General features: G+C 34.8%; 1 protein-coding gene across 5 annotated transcripts in view; it reads left to right on the top strand.

The window, feature by feature from the left end:
- LOC146168296 (uncharacterized) overlaps positions 1-14,187 on the top strand; it is a 52,194-nt gene that overhangs the window by 25,807 nt on the left and 12,200 nt on the right. For 4 of the 5 annotated variants that reach the window (XR_014498545.1, XM_083389226.1, XM_083389225.1 and 1 more), the window contains exons 22-34: positions 823-1,069; positions 1,610-1,716; positions 1,781-1,891; positions 1,973-2,153; positions 2,237-2,322; positions 2,381-2,491; positions 6,419-6,521; positions 8,402-8,508; positions 8,758-8,868; positions 8,950-9,130; positions 9,214-9,299; positions 9,360-9,470; positions 9,860-9,962. Coding sequence is in view for 4 of the 5 variants with exons in the window: in XM_083389226.1 (XP_083245352.1) it covers positions 823-1,069; positions 1,610-1,716; positions 1,781-1,891; positions 1,973-2,153; positions 2,237-2,322; positions 2,381-2,491; positions 6,419-6,521; positions 8,402-8,508; positions 8,758-8,868; positions 8,950-9,130; positions 9,214-9,299; positions 9,360-9,470; positions 9,860-9,962 (1,645 nt within the window). In the remaining variant the exon portion in view is untranslated. The remainder of the gene's footprint in view (positions 1-822; positions 1,070-1,609; positions 1,717-1,780; positions 1,892-1,972; positions 2,154-2,236; positions 2,323-2,380; positions 2,492-6,418; positions 6,522-8,401; positions 8,509-8,757; positions 8,869-8,949; positions 9,131-9,213; positions 9,300-9,359; positions 9,471-9,859; positions 9,963-14,187) is intronic. The other variant, XM_083389227.1, reaches the window with a different exon arrangement.

Here is a 14,187-nt window from a genome sequence, read left to right as displayed (position 1 = left end):
AGGTCTGTTTGTCAATTGCGAATCATTTTATAGCAGTAGATATTTTGTGATAAACGCATTTTTATTTAGTTTTAGGCCAAAATACATGTTGCCAAATGTCAAGTATGGGCTTCAGAATGTAATACAGTTTTAACGCTGCGAAAAAACAGAGAACATTGATTGTCAAATTACGAATGAATTTGTTTTTTTGGATTCCACGATTGATCCCACGAGGACCGTATTCTCATAGAGGTTTGCTCTTATTGTGTGGAGGTAGTTAGTTGGCTGATTTCAGACACATACGACGGCTAACAGTCACGGAACGACCGGCCTATGTTGTTCTACATAATATAGGCTTTATGTTTGTCGATTACTGCAAAATGCGCAAAATCACACGATATAAAATTTATATTTACCGAACTATAGTGTTTTGTCATTTTAAACAACATTTTCGCATTATTTAGCTCATATATGTTACCCTACCAATAAAATTTTTAGTTACACGCTAATTTGGCACAATCATTTTATATCATCGCTTGTAACACGAGGCTTAAGCAAACTTAATTACACGTGGATAACTCAACGTAAACTTATAATAGTGAGGCAACAGCTTCATACCTTTTTACATTTCATTTAACCCCGAAAAATAACGCGTTTATTTCAATAGTCGATACTTTACATCGCCGGACATCGCCAGTAGTCTAGCATTTTTCCATCATTTCGACTTTTTCCTAATGCAGTAGAATTTTATATAAACTTTCGTTGTATAAGTTTACCGTAACAGAAATTTTGAGAGTTTTTGATTGGTATACGAGCCATTCACATGCGTGTATTTTTCGGCAGAAATTCATCAAATGCAAACAGATGGCAGAAAACATTACCAATTAATAAATTACCCCAAAGAAATGTATTGGAGCAAACTCAAAATGTCAATACTTCGACAAAAGATACAAAACAGGAAAATATCACGACAATGTTTATGGGATCCGAATCGGTAACTTCAAATCACACAGCTATGAATCATGAAACACAAATTGGTATAAACATTGGAAATAAATCGATGAAAGTGGAACAAAATGATGAGGCTTTGGTGAGATTTTTGGCGTTTTCTGGCCAACTTTAAATAAATGGCAGTGAAATTGGCGAACATAAAACGCATATTAAGTTAATAATAATAACTTAATTTTAAAAATCTACTTTCGTTTTTCCGTCGACAATATTTTTAGGTTATTATTTCACCACTTAACTAAGTACTGTCACCTTAATATTCCTCCAACCACATTTTAACTAATTGGATAAATACATCTTTTATTTGCAATAGCTTTTTGGTGTCCTCTTCGAAATCGATTAAACGCGTTGCTAATATAGCATCGCGAACTTCAGGTACACTCAACTCTTCAAAAATGACTTTCCTTCAATATATGTAAATAGGGAGATACTTGTTAGAAAATATAAAAGCGAAACTAAAAAAACAAGTGTTAACGTTAAACATGAAAGAGTTAGTATGACTTCTGGGCCGAGGACCCAATAAACTTTTACTTATGGTTTGAATTCAATCTGACTACCAATGAAATTTAATTCAATCTGACTACCAATGAAAGTACGGTTCATATATATTTAACTATTTTAGCGGTTGTCTGCATGCGGAAGAAGTTTAGAAGAAAGTCTTAAAAGAGAAAAGATTCTTGAAGATTCGTTGGCGTTAATCCAAAAAGAATTCAAAGATCGCGAAAAACTGTAATTATATGATTGTTTAATGCCATGGCAAAAAAAACCTTTAAACGTAGAGTTGATGTTACAGATTAATCATCGAAATCAAAAAACTTAATGCTTCCAACATATCTTTAAAAAAAGAAATTGAAGCGATGAACGAACAAACCACTGAATCAATAAGAGATGCAGAAATGAATAGGTTTGACAATACTGTTTTGCTTTTAGCACAAATCCTAATTGGATGGTTAATTGAATTGCAACAAACCACAATTATTATTAGATCAAAGTTGGAAGACATGCAAAAATGCCAAGCAAAGTTAACGCGCCTTGAAGTTTTGTTAGAAGAAAATGAGAACCATACAACTGTGATGCAAAACGAAAACGCACAGCTGGTAAAAGATTTGGTGGCCCTTGAGCGAATTAAAGATGCTGTCATGCTCGATAAGGATCAAGCCGTTCTGGTAAGAAATTAATAATTAATGGAATATCTCGCTTTTTTACCTTAACTTATTCACAAATCTATAATTTTAACAAATTATTTCAGTCTTTTAATAAAGCGAAACAACAATTGGAACAATTTAACAGAACAGAGCAAAGTCTCAAAAAAGAGTTATCGAACACTGAAAGAAGGTAAAACAATATATAACTTTTTAGTATGCAAAGCTATCGAATAGTATAAAATTTGCAGATACATAAAAGAAGTGAACCAACTTAAAGCTATTAACAATGAACTTGAAAATGAAATAAAACAGAACAAAGAAACCAAAAAACAATGTAAATCTGTGGCGAAAGAAACCAGGTACCGGTAGATGACTTTTGTTTTATTTGTGGGCGTTAGAGAAACAAGCCAACTAAGTGATCCCTAGCATAAGGTCGAAGACACGGCACTATATACACTTTACCGAAAAAAAACGAATATGCAAAGATTTGGGTTCACTAATTCGCGTGTAACAAAATATTTTATAGTTTAAATCAGTGGTTCTCAACCTTTTTGTACCCGTGGCCCCTTTTTGATGCTTTCAAATGGTCGCGGACCACTTGCATTTTTCTAGTGGAATATCTGCGTTTATAGTTCTTTTTATTAATTCAGTATATCTGCCTATAGTGTACCTTATGTTGAATAAATTAACAGACAATACCAAATTACTTTATTACACGTTTATTTTAATGTGATTTCTGCTGCTGCATCTCCGAGGCAGTCTTTAAATGCGTGGTTGTGTTTTCGATAATGCTAAAATAGATCCCCACATGTCAGCTTTTCCAAATCCAGTACATGGAAACTGTAATAATCCTGCGATTCATTTAACAATCTATTTTTGTTACGTGACAATGGCAGTGTGACGTCACACTCAATGCGATTTGTTACGTCACAATGCGATTTACAACATTTTACAGTGTGATTTTATCACTTACCAAAATTGTGATTAAGCATGTTTCCCAGCGTTAATTATTTTACTAAAGGTATATTTATAAGTTTTTGCGGACCCCCTGAAAACGTTTTGCGGACCCCCGGTTGAGAACCACTGGTTTAAAACCAAGTTAAACAATTAGTTATTTTATAATTTTCCTCTAACTTTTAACGCAAAGTCTATGGCACTGTACAATTAGCTCCTGCCGTTAGATTATCACTTTAGATCAGTGCTGCGCAACCTTTTTCCACTTACGGCACACCAACAAGTCACCAACAGAGCTAAAACAAATGTCTGGAGCTATACGTAAAAGGTGTGGGACGATCGCCATCGCTCTGGCATCGGCCCTTTTGGTGTCGACGTTTGGACGCCCTAGTTCGACCGGCACCGTTAGGCGCACCGCTGTTTTGCCCCTATTTGTGGGTATTGCTGGGTAATGGGTGGGGATAGAAAATGGGTTAGGGTTAAAATTATTAGGGGGGTTAGTGATGTACTTAGGGGTGGGCCTTGTTCTGATTTAGACGGTAGTTCGACTATAATATATTAGTCCTATTTTGGTCTTATTCCGAACTGTGTTTTTGTTGTTCTCATCTCGGTCACTTGGCTGGAGTCCACTTGACATTAGTCCTTTTTACTTTTTCGCTCAATTGTTTTCGAAACAACTGCCAAGATTAATTAAACAATCACAAAATGACAATATTATATTCCCAATTGTATTTTATGTGTTTCGTGCGTATGGCTAATCTTCCTTTCCACTTTGGTGTAAAGTTTTACAAACCATTGTTGCATGTTTATATTCCTGGTATTTAAGTCAGTTAAAATAACTATTTTTTTACATTTTATTTAGGCAATAGAATGTAACATAGGCTTTAACAAAGTTTATAAAAATACACCTGGATTATTGCATAAGGTAAAACATCTACCTTGATGGGATTTACACTTTTTCTCGTTAATTGGACTGATTAATGATTTAAAATTTCCCTTAAAAACACAATACCACACCTCCGACGACGTCGCGGCACACCTGACAATATTGTTTCGCGTAGCCTAATACCGGTTGCGGAGCACTACTTTAGGTCATTGTAAACTTTAAGCCCGTTTATATGCACCTTTTGTGGGCAGATTAGATTAAGGTTCAATCCGGATTGAAAAGTAATCCGTTCCAGCGTCGTAATTACATGGCGCAAAATTCAAGCCAGCTTGAGTGTAAAAGCTGCACTGATATGCATTATTACGTAATATTCCAGTAAACTTATGACGCACAACCGATTTTTCAGCTTAGGCTACTCCTTGCGGTAGCAATCTATTGCTGATTTTTCGTTTATATTAACCTAAAATTAAAAAAAAACAAGAATTACTTGAGTTGGGTTTGCCGATTAAGTACGTTTTTGACTGTATAGTGCTACAGTTTACCTGGCACGCAGAATGTAAGTGCAGGAAAGTTAGGCTTATGTGATCTGGTCAACGCTCTATACAAGACAGAGTGGAAAAAAGAAGGTGAAATTGAAAGATGTACCAAACATGACTAATGAAAAATGTATTTGGCGCTGGCCTAGAATCCTACCACAGCGTTGAGACAATTATTAAAGCAATGCACAATATTTGGGTGAGGGCGGGCCAAGTATTACTATTTAAACCTACCCAAACTCGCATCCTAACCCAAATAATGTTCGATTTTGTGGATTCTAGACCAGCGTCTCTCTCTCACAAGTTAGTATCTAACGAGTGTATGTAATATTCTTTTCCATTCTACATTAAGTAACGCGAACGGCTAGTCGTAAACAAAACAACAAGTTTAGCGCATAAGGAAAGAATATTACATACACTCGTTAGATCAATGGTTCTCAAACTGGGGTCCGCGGTCCTTCTGGGGTCCGCGAGACAATTTTCTGGGACCGCGAAACACCTAACAAAAAAAATCAATACGACGCTCCTGAAAAAGAAAAATCTTTGTGCAAAAAAATTTTCAGGCAACTTACTTTTCCAAACCAAGCTCATTAGTTGTTCATTAATATTATCGCACACTTAAAGTTAAATTGTCCATTGTAACGTCATAGTGTTGCGTTGTGCTAGTGAGAATTACGTTTTTACAGCTTGCTGCGCTGCCACTGTGGGCACGGTTTTAAAACTGTTCGTGATTGCTAGACTCAAATAAAGTGATTCGTTAATTAGAGGTTAACATAACTGATAGCAGAGAAGCAAGTGCACCCGCCCATTGATACAATTAAAAACAACGTGTTATTTTGAGTTTATTTGTGCATATTTTTAAGGACCGTGAGCAATTAAAAATTTGCTTGGGGACCGTTGCGTAATTTTTTAACAAAAGTTTGAAAACCACTGCGTTAGATACTAATTCGTGACAGAGGGGCTGGTCTAGAATCCACAAAGTCAAACATTATTTGTGTTAGGATGCGGGTTTGGGTAGGTTTAAATAGTAATACTTGGCCCACCCTCACCCAAATATTGTACATTGCTTTAATAATTATCACAACGCCGTGGTAGGATTTTAAGCCAGCGCCAAATACAGTTTTCATTAGTCATGTTTGGTACATCTCATCACCTTCTTTTGTCCACTCTGCGTTGACCAGCACACATAAGCTTAACTTTCCTGCACTTATATTCTGTGTGCCAGGTAAACTGAAGCACTTTACAGTCAAAAACATACTTCGGCAAACCAAACTCAAGTAATTCTTGTTTTTTTTCCATTTTAGGTATTTAAAAACGAACAAGCAGCAATAGATTGCTATCGCAAGGAGTAGCCTAAGCCGAAAAATTGGTTGTGCGTCAAAGGTTTACTGGAATATTACGTAATAATGCATATCAGTGCAGTTTGTACACACAAGCTGGCTTGAATTTCACGCCATGTAATTACGACACTGGAACGGATTACTTTTCAATCCGGATTGAACCTTAATCTAATCTGCCCGCGAAAGGTGCATATAAACGGGTTGTAACAGTTAAAAATAATTAAACTTGTCGCTCGATTTTGGCCGTAAGCGAAACGAACAGATTAAGCGGCGAACGGATTGAAAACCACTCCTTTTGACCGATTAGGAAACGAGAGAACTTAATTCATTCCAGCGCAAAACGAGAGAGAATGAATTAACGAAATAGATTCGAATCCGGCTTAAACGTGCATATAAACGGGCTTTTGATAGCACACGTGTTGGTTTAATTTTTGTAATCACGATTAACATCAACACTAATTGTTTTTCTAGTAAATAACCATCTAATAGGTATAAGATCACAATGTAATAGAATTAATTAAAAAACACCAGTTTGCTCTTAGCATCTATATAATTGATTTTATTTCGTAGATCGGAAAGCGACAAAATCGCAATAAAGGAATTTGAAAATCAGATTTCTAAGTTTAAACTTAAACTGAGCCAGCAAAATGAGGAATTGCAACAAATGCAAAAGGTATAAAGTATAAGGTTCAGCATGAATAAAATTTAGGATGAAATTCGTATTATTTAATATGGTAACCTACTTGTTATCTAGACTGACTCTTAGCGAAAAGTTTTCTCAAACATGGATGAATAATTCTTTATTATATATAAATCAGTGGTTCTTACCCTTACCCGCAGGTCCTAATGGAAAAATATATTACTGCCTGTTTTAAACACGAGACTTAGTTAGACTGTTATAGACACTCCATATAAATAGTTTAATCAATTTGCCTTGAATCTTAATGAATTTACCTTGCTTCTTGAACTATTCAATAGCCAATTCTTCTGTATATTCGCATCGCATGATGTGACACAGCAATCAATAAAAAGTTCGAGTAAATAGAACACAAACGTTCTTTTATAGTAATAAACGAATTAATTCAATAGTACTAGGTTCAGAATTCGATTATAGATCGTTATAACTATAGGGCGTTAATTTTAAATTGTAAAATGAAACATTTTGACCTGAAGACTAAAAAAATATGGCATATTTTTTTACAAAATTTAGACATATTAAGAAAACAATGATTTTACAACACATTATTCTGTAAGAAATTAACAGAATTATTGCCTAGGCATCGTCAGTGTACGTTATTAAAATATTTTTTTGGTGATTTGCCGACGACCGGTGGAATGCAAATCGGTTTTGTTGTCGTGCTTAGTTAATATTTTTATCATTTGAAAAATAACAAACAACTACTGTATAAAACTTTTTTTTTAATGTGCCAGCTGTCCTAACAAAATACTAAGAAAACAGTCCGGTTAAAATACAGGGTTAAAAGAATTACAAAAAATACAAATAAACACCAAATAACGACCGGCGAAAACTATCCAAAACATTTGTCTTAATTAAATAAACACAACTATCCAAAGCAAGCTTAAAGTTAAAACTAATACGATAAACCAGTGGCCATCATAAAGAGGCCCGCGGGCAACACTCCTAAAACGATTTTGTAAAATTACAGTATTTTCACGTGCAGCAGTTTTGCAGGAAAGCATTGTAAATATTTTACTGTTAAAACGGTGATAAAATTTACAAGTTCTTCTTGTAAAATTTACAGTAATATGCTGTAATTTTACACACTTTTTAGGTAATTTTAAAGTTATGAATTTCCGTTTTTTATTTTCAAACATTCCTTTATTTTTTATCCTTTATTGAATAAAAATAAAAAATAAACCATAAAACAATGCAAGACAGTAGAAAAAATTACTTGTTTTTTTTTGGAAAAAATAACGCTTCAAATGTAATACAATAAGTTGAATTAACCGATCAATTCAAAATAATTTTTAATTTCACCAAACTTCAGTATGTAATCACGTGATTACATTTTCTTAAATATATTTTATTATAAAGGACACATTTCGGTAAATTTTTTTTTTTTTTTCGGTAAAAAAAAAAATTTTGATTCTTTTGTTATTTAACTAAAATTCTCGTTAGCTTATTAATTGCAATTGATAAGCCAGAATAAATTTGATCAAATTTGAATTAAACTACAACAATAAATTTAAATTGAACAACAATAACATCATAAGGCTAACTATATTAAATGATTTTGTTTATTGCTTAGTAATCAAATTAACATAGTTCTACACAAAATTTTATATCCGGGCCGCTATTTCCTCTGCTCAACTAACCTATCTATCTGTACTACAAAATATCCTAAAACCGTAAAATTAATTATTGTATTTTAAACCGGCTTACAGCAGCTTGGCAAATTAATTGTCGCATATATTTAACTTTAACATAAAAAACATACTATGAACTGCACAGCTTGATTTTTTTTTTAGTTTTTAAAAGACATTGGATGTTTTGAAAAAATGCTGCTGTTTATATATATTTAACTGTTTTAGAGGCAGTCTGCATGTCAAAAAAGTTTAGAAGAAAGTCTTGAAAGAGAAAAGCTTCTTGAAGATTCGTTGGCGTTAATCCAAAAAGAATTCATGGATCGCGAAAAAATGTAACGATATCTTTGAAGTATAATGGTTGAAAGTTGTAGTAAGATGTTATACGAATATGCTCTATGTTAAAAATGAATAAAGAGTTATTCGAAACGTTAAAATGAGCTCTATGTTAAACATTAATAAAGAGTTATTCCAAACGTTCAAAATAATACTTCTGAATGGGCTTTGATGTTCTCATTACGCATAACTATATCATTGTTTAATGCCATCGCAAAAATACATTAAACGTAAAGTTGATGTTACAGATTAATCATCGAAATCAAACAACTTACCGCTTCCAACATATCTTTAAAAAAAGAAATTGAAGCGATGAACGAACAAACCGCTGAATCAATAAGAGATGCAGAAATGAATAGGTTTGACAATACTGTTTTGCTTTTAGCACAAATCCTAATTGGATGGTTAATTGAATTGCAACAAACCACAATTATTATTAGATCAAAGTTGGAAGACATGCAAAAATGCCAAGCGAAGTTAACGCGCCTTGAAGTTTTGTTAGAAGAAAATGAAAACCATACAACTGCGATGCAAAACGAAAACGCACAGCTGGTAAAAGATTTGGCGGCCCTTGAGCGAATTAAAGATGCTGTCATGCTCGATAAGGATCAAGCCGTTCTGGTAAGAAATTAATAATTATTGGAATATCTCGCTTTTTTACCTTAACTTATTCCCAAATCTATAATTTTTACAAATTATTTTAGTCTCTTAATAAAGCGAAACAACAATTGGAACAATTTAACAGAACAGAGCAAAGTCTCAAAACAGAGTTATCGAACACTGAAACAAGGTAAAACAATATATAACTTTTTAGTATGCAGAGAGCTATCGAATATTATAAAATTTGCAGATACATAAATGAAGTGAACCAACTTAAAGCTATTAACAATGAACTTGAAAATGAAATCAAACAGAACAAAGAAACCAAGGAACAATGTAAATCTGTGGCGAAAGAAACCAGGTACCGGTAGATGACTTTTGTTTTATGTGTGGGCGTTCGAGAAACAAGTCAACTAAGGGATCCCTAATTCAAGGTCGAAGACGCGACACTATATACACTTTACCGAAAAAAACGAATATGCAAAGATTTGGGTTCACTAATCCGCATAAAACAGAATATTTTTATTGTTTGAAACAAAGATAAACAATTAGTTTTTTTTTCTCTAACTTTTAACGCAACGTCCTCAACACAGCCTACCATTACCACCAACTCTAATTTTGTTTTTCCCATGTTGGTACTGTTTTATTTTTTAGGTAGATATTTAGGTGTTGTGTATTAAATCGCCATAAAATAGAAAAAATTAAAAACCACCAGTTTTCTTATAATATCTATAACTGATTTTTTTGTAGACCGGAAAGCGACAAAATCGCAATAGTGGAATTTCAAAATCAGATTTCTAAGTTAAAATTTGAACTGAGCCAGCAAAACGAAGAATTGCAACAATTGCAAAAGGTACAACGTATAAGGTTAAGCAAAAACAAAATTAGTTTTTGTCGTGCTTAGTTGATAATGCAAATGACAAACAGCTACTGTATGGAACTGTTTTTTTAGTAAAAAATGTGCCATTTAAAAAAAATCTGAGAAAACAACAGTTTAGTTAAAATACAGGGTTACATGATCGCCAAAAAATACTAACCTAGCATATTTTGAAATAAAAAATCGCCCAATTGCAAATAAACACGTAAAAGTACACTGCAAGGACTGTTCGATATTTTGTCTAAATTAAGTATATCCAACTATCTAAAGTAAACCAAAACAAAAATAATAGTTGAAAGAAATTCGATAATCCAGTTGCCATCACACTATACCGCCCGCGCGCCAGATACAGCCAGAATAAATTTTGATAAAATCTAAACTGACCAACAGAAACAGTTTTTGTTAAATAGTGCGTTATATTGCTTGATATTCAAACTAATACAATTCGATACAAAATTTTATACCCTGTCCGCAATCGTAAACCCCTTATAAAAAATTGGTGACCCCGGATAAACTATAAACTATTTTGTAACAAGGACATCACAGACGCGGGAATGCAACTTAGGCAAAACGACTAAAAAGGATTTTGTAAAATATTTTGACAATTAAATTATTTTGACAATTTTTTACCTACGTATGCATTAAAATAAAATTAACTCTATTTTTTATTTAAGTATTGTGTTAATCAGTTACAGGCAAATCATCCCAGTTATAACTTATTTAAATATTCTTGTTTTACATTATTTAATATACGTTTTCGAGGTAGGCTACAAGTATCACGTTTTGTAATTATCTCGTAACGCGAATTCAAAACGCTGCTTGCTCTGCTCAACCTAACTATCTGTTCTACAATAGCAGTTTACCAAATTATATGTGACATATAGACTTACCATAAACATAAAAATTGAACATTACGTTAATAATGTTTATAAGGTGTGACACGCAATACGTTGGCCATACTGCGAATAACTTAAAAATTCGCGCAAAAAAGTTTCCCGGCGAAAAACCAATTATGATAAATGAAAGATAGCTTCGCGCTAGATTTTCGCAGTTTTGTTGTTAAAGTTGGCAAAAAAACAGTTTGTGGAGAGGGGGATGGGATGCCCAAACCCTGTGTGCACAATTTAAATCACCTTCAACCATAGCATACTGTTCTGACTAAACAGTCAAAGTCGGTCGTAATAAGTAACAAATATTGTCCAAACTCAAGAAACTATTAAAACATAGTAGCCCAAAAAAGTCCCCAAATCATGGACTATTTTTCTTCAGGTATTTATTTACCCATGTGTAATTTTTATGTATAGTATTGCACAGCTTTAAAGCAGAATTAACAACAAACAAACGCAACGTGGAACCAATAAAATCGTTAAAAATAGTGCAATATTGGAGTAGAGCTACCCCCCTAAGAATTGTTTGGCGCACCCCGTTCTATAGTTTCCTTAACTTGTTTCTGCAAGCAAAAACAGATATGGGCCAAAAATTTCCCCACTTAACTTATGGCTTAGATGCGAAAGGGGTTCAAATACGGCGAGGTATTTGGGAAATGACCGCGTCTGTTTCCCCAGGGACAAAAAAATTCAGCGTGATGCAAGTCGCTTCCTTGCTTCGCCAGCAGAATAAATAAGGAAATATGAAAGAATCTCTCATTCGAAATATTGCCACCGCTAGATAGGAGTAGATAGCTGTAAAAAACTAAAACGATGACGTCACACTATTAGTTTTATGTCCCTCAATCGCCTAGGGGTGCAGAGTCTCATAAACCTATTTTATGCACCTAAATACCATTCTACGCTATGACTGAAATTTTGAAAATTCTAAAACAATAACGGTTTCAAACATATAATAGAAAACCATGGCAAACTGTGGGGCACGAGATTAGTTTGGTTGAACTTCTGACTCTCGTTTTAAGGTTGCTTGAAGGTTGCGTGCGTATAACTCGTTAGCCAACCACAATACCTCTGGTGATTATTAATTGTATTATCTGATAAGCGAAACACCCAGTTGAAACTACAGAAGGCGGACAATCAACACTGTTAACAACACAGCGCTGTGAACAGCACAGCGCTGTCAACCGCACAACACGTTAACTGAGAAGAGGTCTCATTTACAAGCGGACAGCGGCCTAAGTAGCCACAGACAATCGAACTGCTGACCGCCGAGATAATCGCGGAACAGCACATTTAGCATTTACACTTTGGTGCGAGTAGACAATAAATCTGGGGCATAAGCCGTTACAGCGTAAATTGCACAATAAACACAAAATCTCTTAGTCGGTCAATAGCCGTGCGCTACATATATCTATCCAACCCATTAAGATTTGTGCTTTGGACAATTAGAACGAAATGAACATGAACAAGGCAATGAGTCACACGAGTTGCAGCTTTTAGCAACACGTTCAACAACAAGATGTTATTCTTCTGTCGATTAGCCAACAAACGACAGGTGTCTTTGTCTCGTCCACGTCCTTCCGTCATTCATTATGAAAAACGTGAACTGTGAAAACATAAAAGAGAAAGGAGCAGTAAATTGTTCGTGAATCCATTCTATTAATTATTAACATTGAACAACATCACCTTATAATTTACAAATTTTTTAGTTTGCACAATTCGTTCAACGTAAGTTTTTTAAACAAACGACGCATCACAAGAAAATACATTTAAAATTGCTGCTTATTCACTATTGCTTTTAACAAAGGCAGGTAATGGGCTTATCCCTAAATTCGTGTTTGGACTTGCACGAATTGAGGCATATGTGTCGCGCGTGGATAAATCATTATGCTTTTACGAGGAATGTGACGTCTCGTGTTTTTGTAATCTACCTAACTAGACGCGTTGTGCGTACTTTGATTCAGACTTCCCTAACTAAAAACCCAAATCGTACCAAATGTTTAAAATAATTTGGAATTTTGACACAAAATTATTTCGTGCACAACAAAAATAAAACGTGATTCACATGTTTAACGCGTTGATTTCAAACTATTGAGCTCCAAGTACAAAAGAGTAAGCTTTTTTTTAAATTTATCAACAGATCTTGCGATCGGCGTTTCAACTCAAATTCGTACACAAAAAAAAAATATTTACGGACCTTTAGGTCGGCATATTAACTTATATATTTTTTTAATATTTTTAAAAGTATTTTCACCTGGTTGACACGACAGAATCAGTTTTGTGAAAAACATGTTCAACGGCAATTGCGTTCTCCATGATTCCGCGTGGTGATTTGTCCTCCATCGGCGGCGCTTTCTTTAGCTTGCACCGTACTTCATCAATGGGGTTCCGTATTTCAAGCAAATGCTTTGTCGATGCTATGGAGCGTCTCGTGACGTATTTTTCGACGAGATCAGTTCCTCCAAAAGCTAGCTCCTTGCAGGTCGCAATCATGACAGCAAGTGCAAAGGAAAGTTTGTTATGGTCCAAGACTTCGTTTGTCCAACCAAATGTATCGTCCTTAAGTTGATGTCAACGAGCGTTGGAATGGTAGTCGTGGCGGATGATACCAGGACGTAGTTTTTCTGACAATTCTTAACCTTATTCGAACAGGTTTTAAGAAAATTGCCAAGAAACAACTCGTTCAAGGTACTGCGAGCATAACCAAACGGCTAAATCGCAAAACAGATGTTCTTGAACTCTTCTTTCCGCCTTAGGGTAACCCAGATAAACGCGGTTTGACCCTCAATTTAACGCTTAAAGGTAGCGAAAAATTGCTACAGTAACTGGTGTTCGGAGACACGTCGGGTCGCCAGTTGTGGGGCACGAAGTTTAATTGTTAAGTTGAAGTTTCTGACTCTCGTTTTAAGGTTGCTTGAAGGTTGCGTGCGTATAACTCGTTAGCCAACCACAATACCTCTGGTGATTATTAATTGTATTATCTGATAAGCGAAACACCCAGTTGAAACTATAGAAGGCGGACAATCAACACTGTTAACAACACAGCGCTGTGAACAGCACAGCGCTGTCAACCGCACAACACGTTAACTGAGAAGAGGTCTCATTTACAAGCGGACAGCGGCCTAAGTAGCCACAGACAATCGAACTGCTGACCGCCGAGATAATCGCGGAACAGCACATTTAGCATTTACACTTTGGTGCGAGTAGACAATAAATCTGGGGCATAAGCCGTTACAGCGTAAATTGCACAATAAACACAAAATCTCTTAGTCGATCAATAGCCGTGCGCTACAAAACCAAAAAAAAAGACATTT

The sequence above is a fragment of the Ascidiella aspersa genome, chromosome 1 (assembly GCF_963924565.1).
Source record: "Ascidiella aspersa chromosome 1, kaAscAspe10.2, whole genome shotgun sequence".
Taxonomy (NCBI): Eukaryota; Metazoa; Chordata; class Ascidiacea; order Phlebobranchia; family Ascidiidae; genus Ascidiella; species Ascidiella aspersa.
Note: the sequence above shows the minus strand (reverse complement) of the source record. Positions and strands in the feature narration are given on the sequence as shown.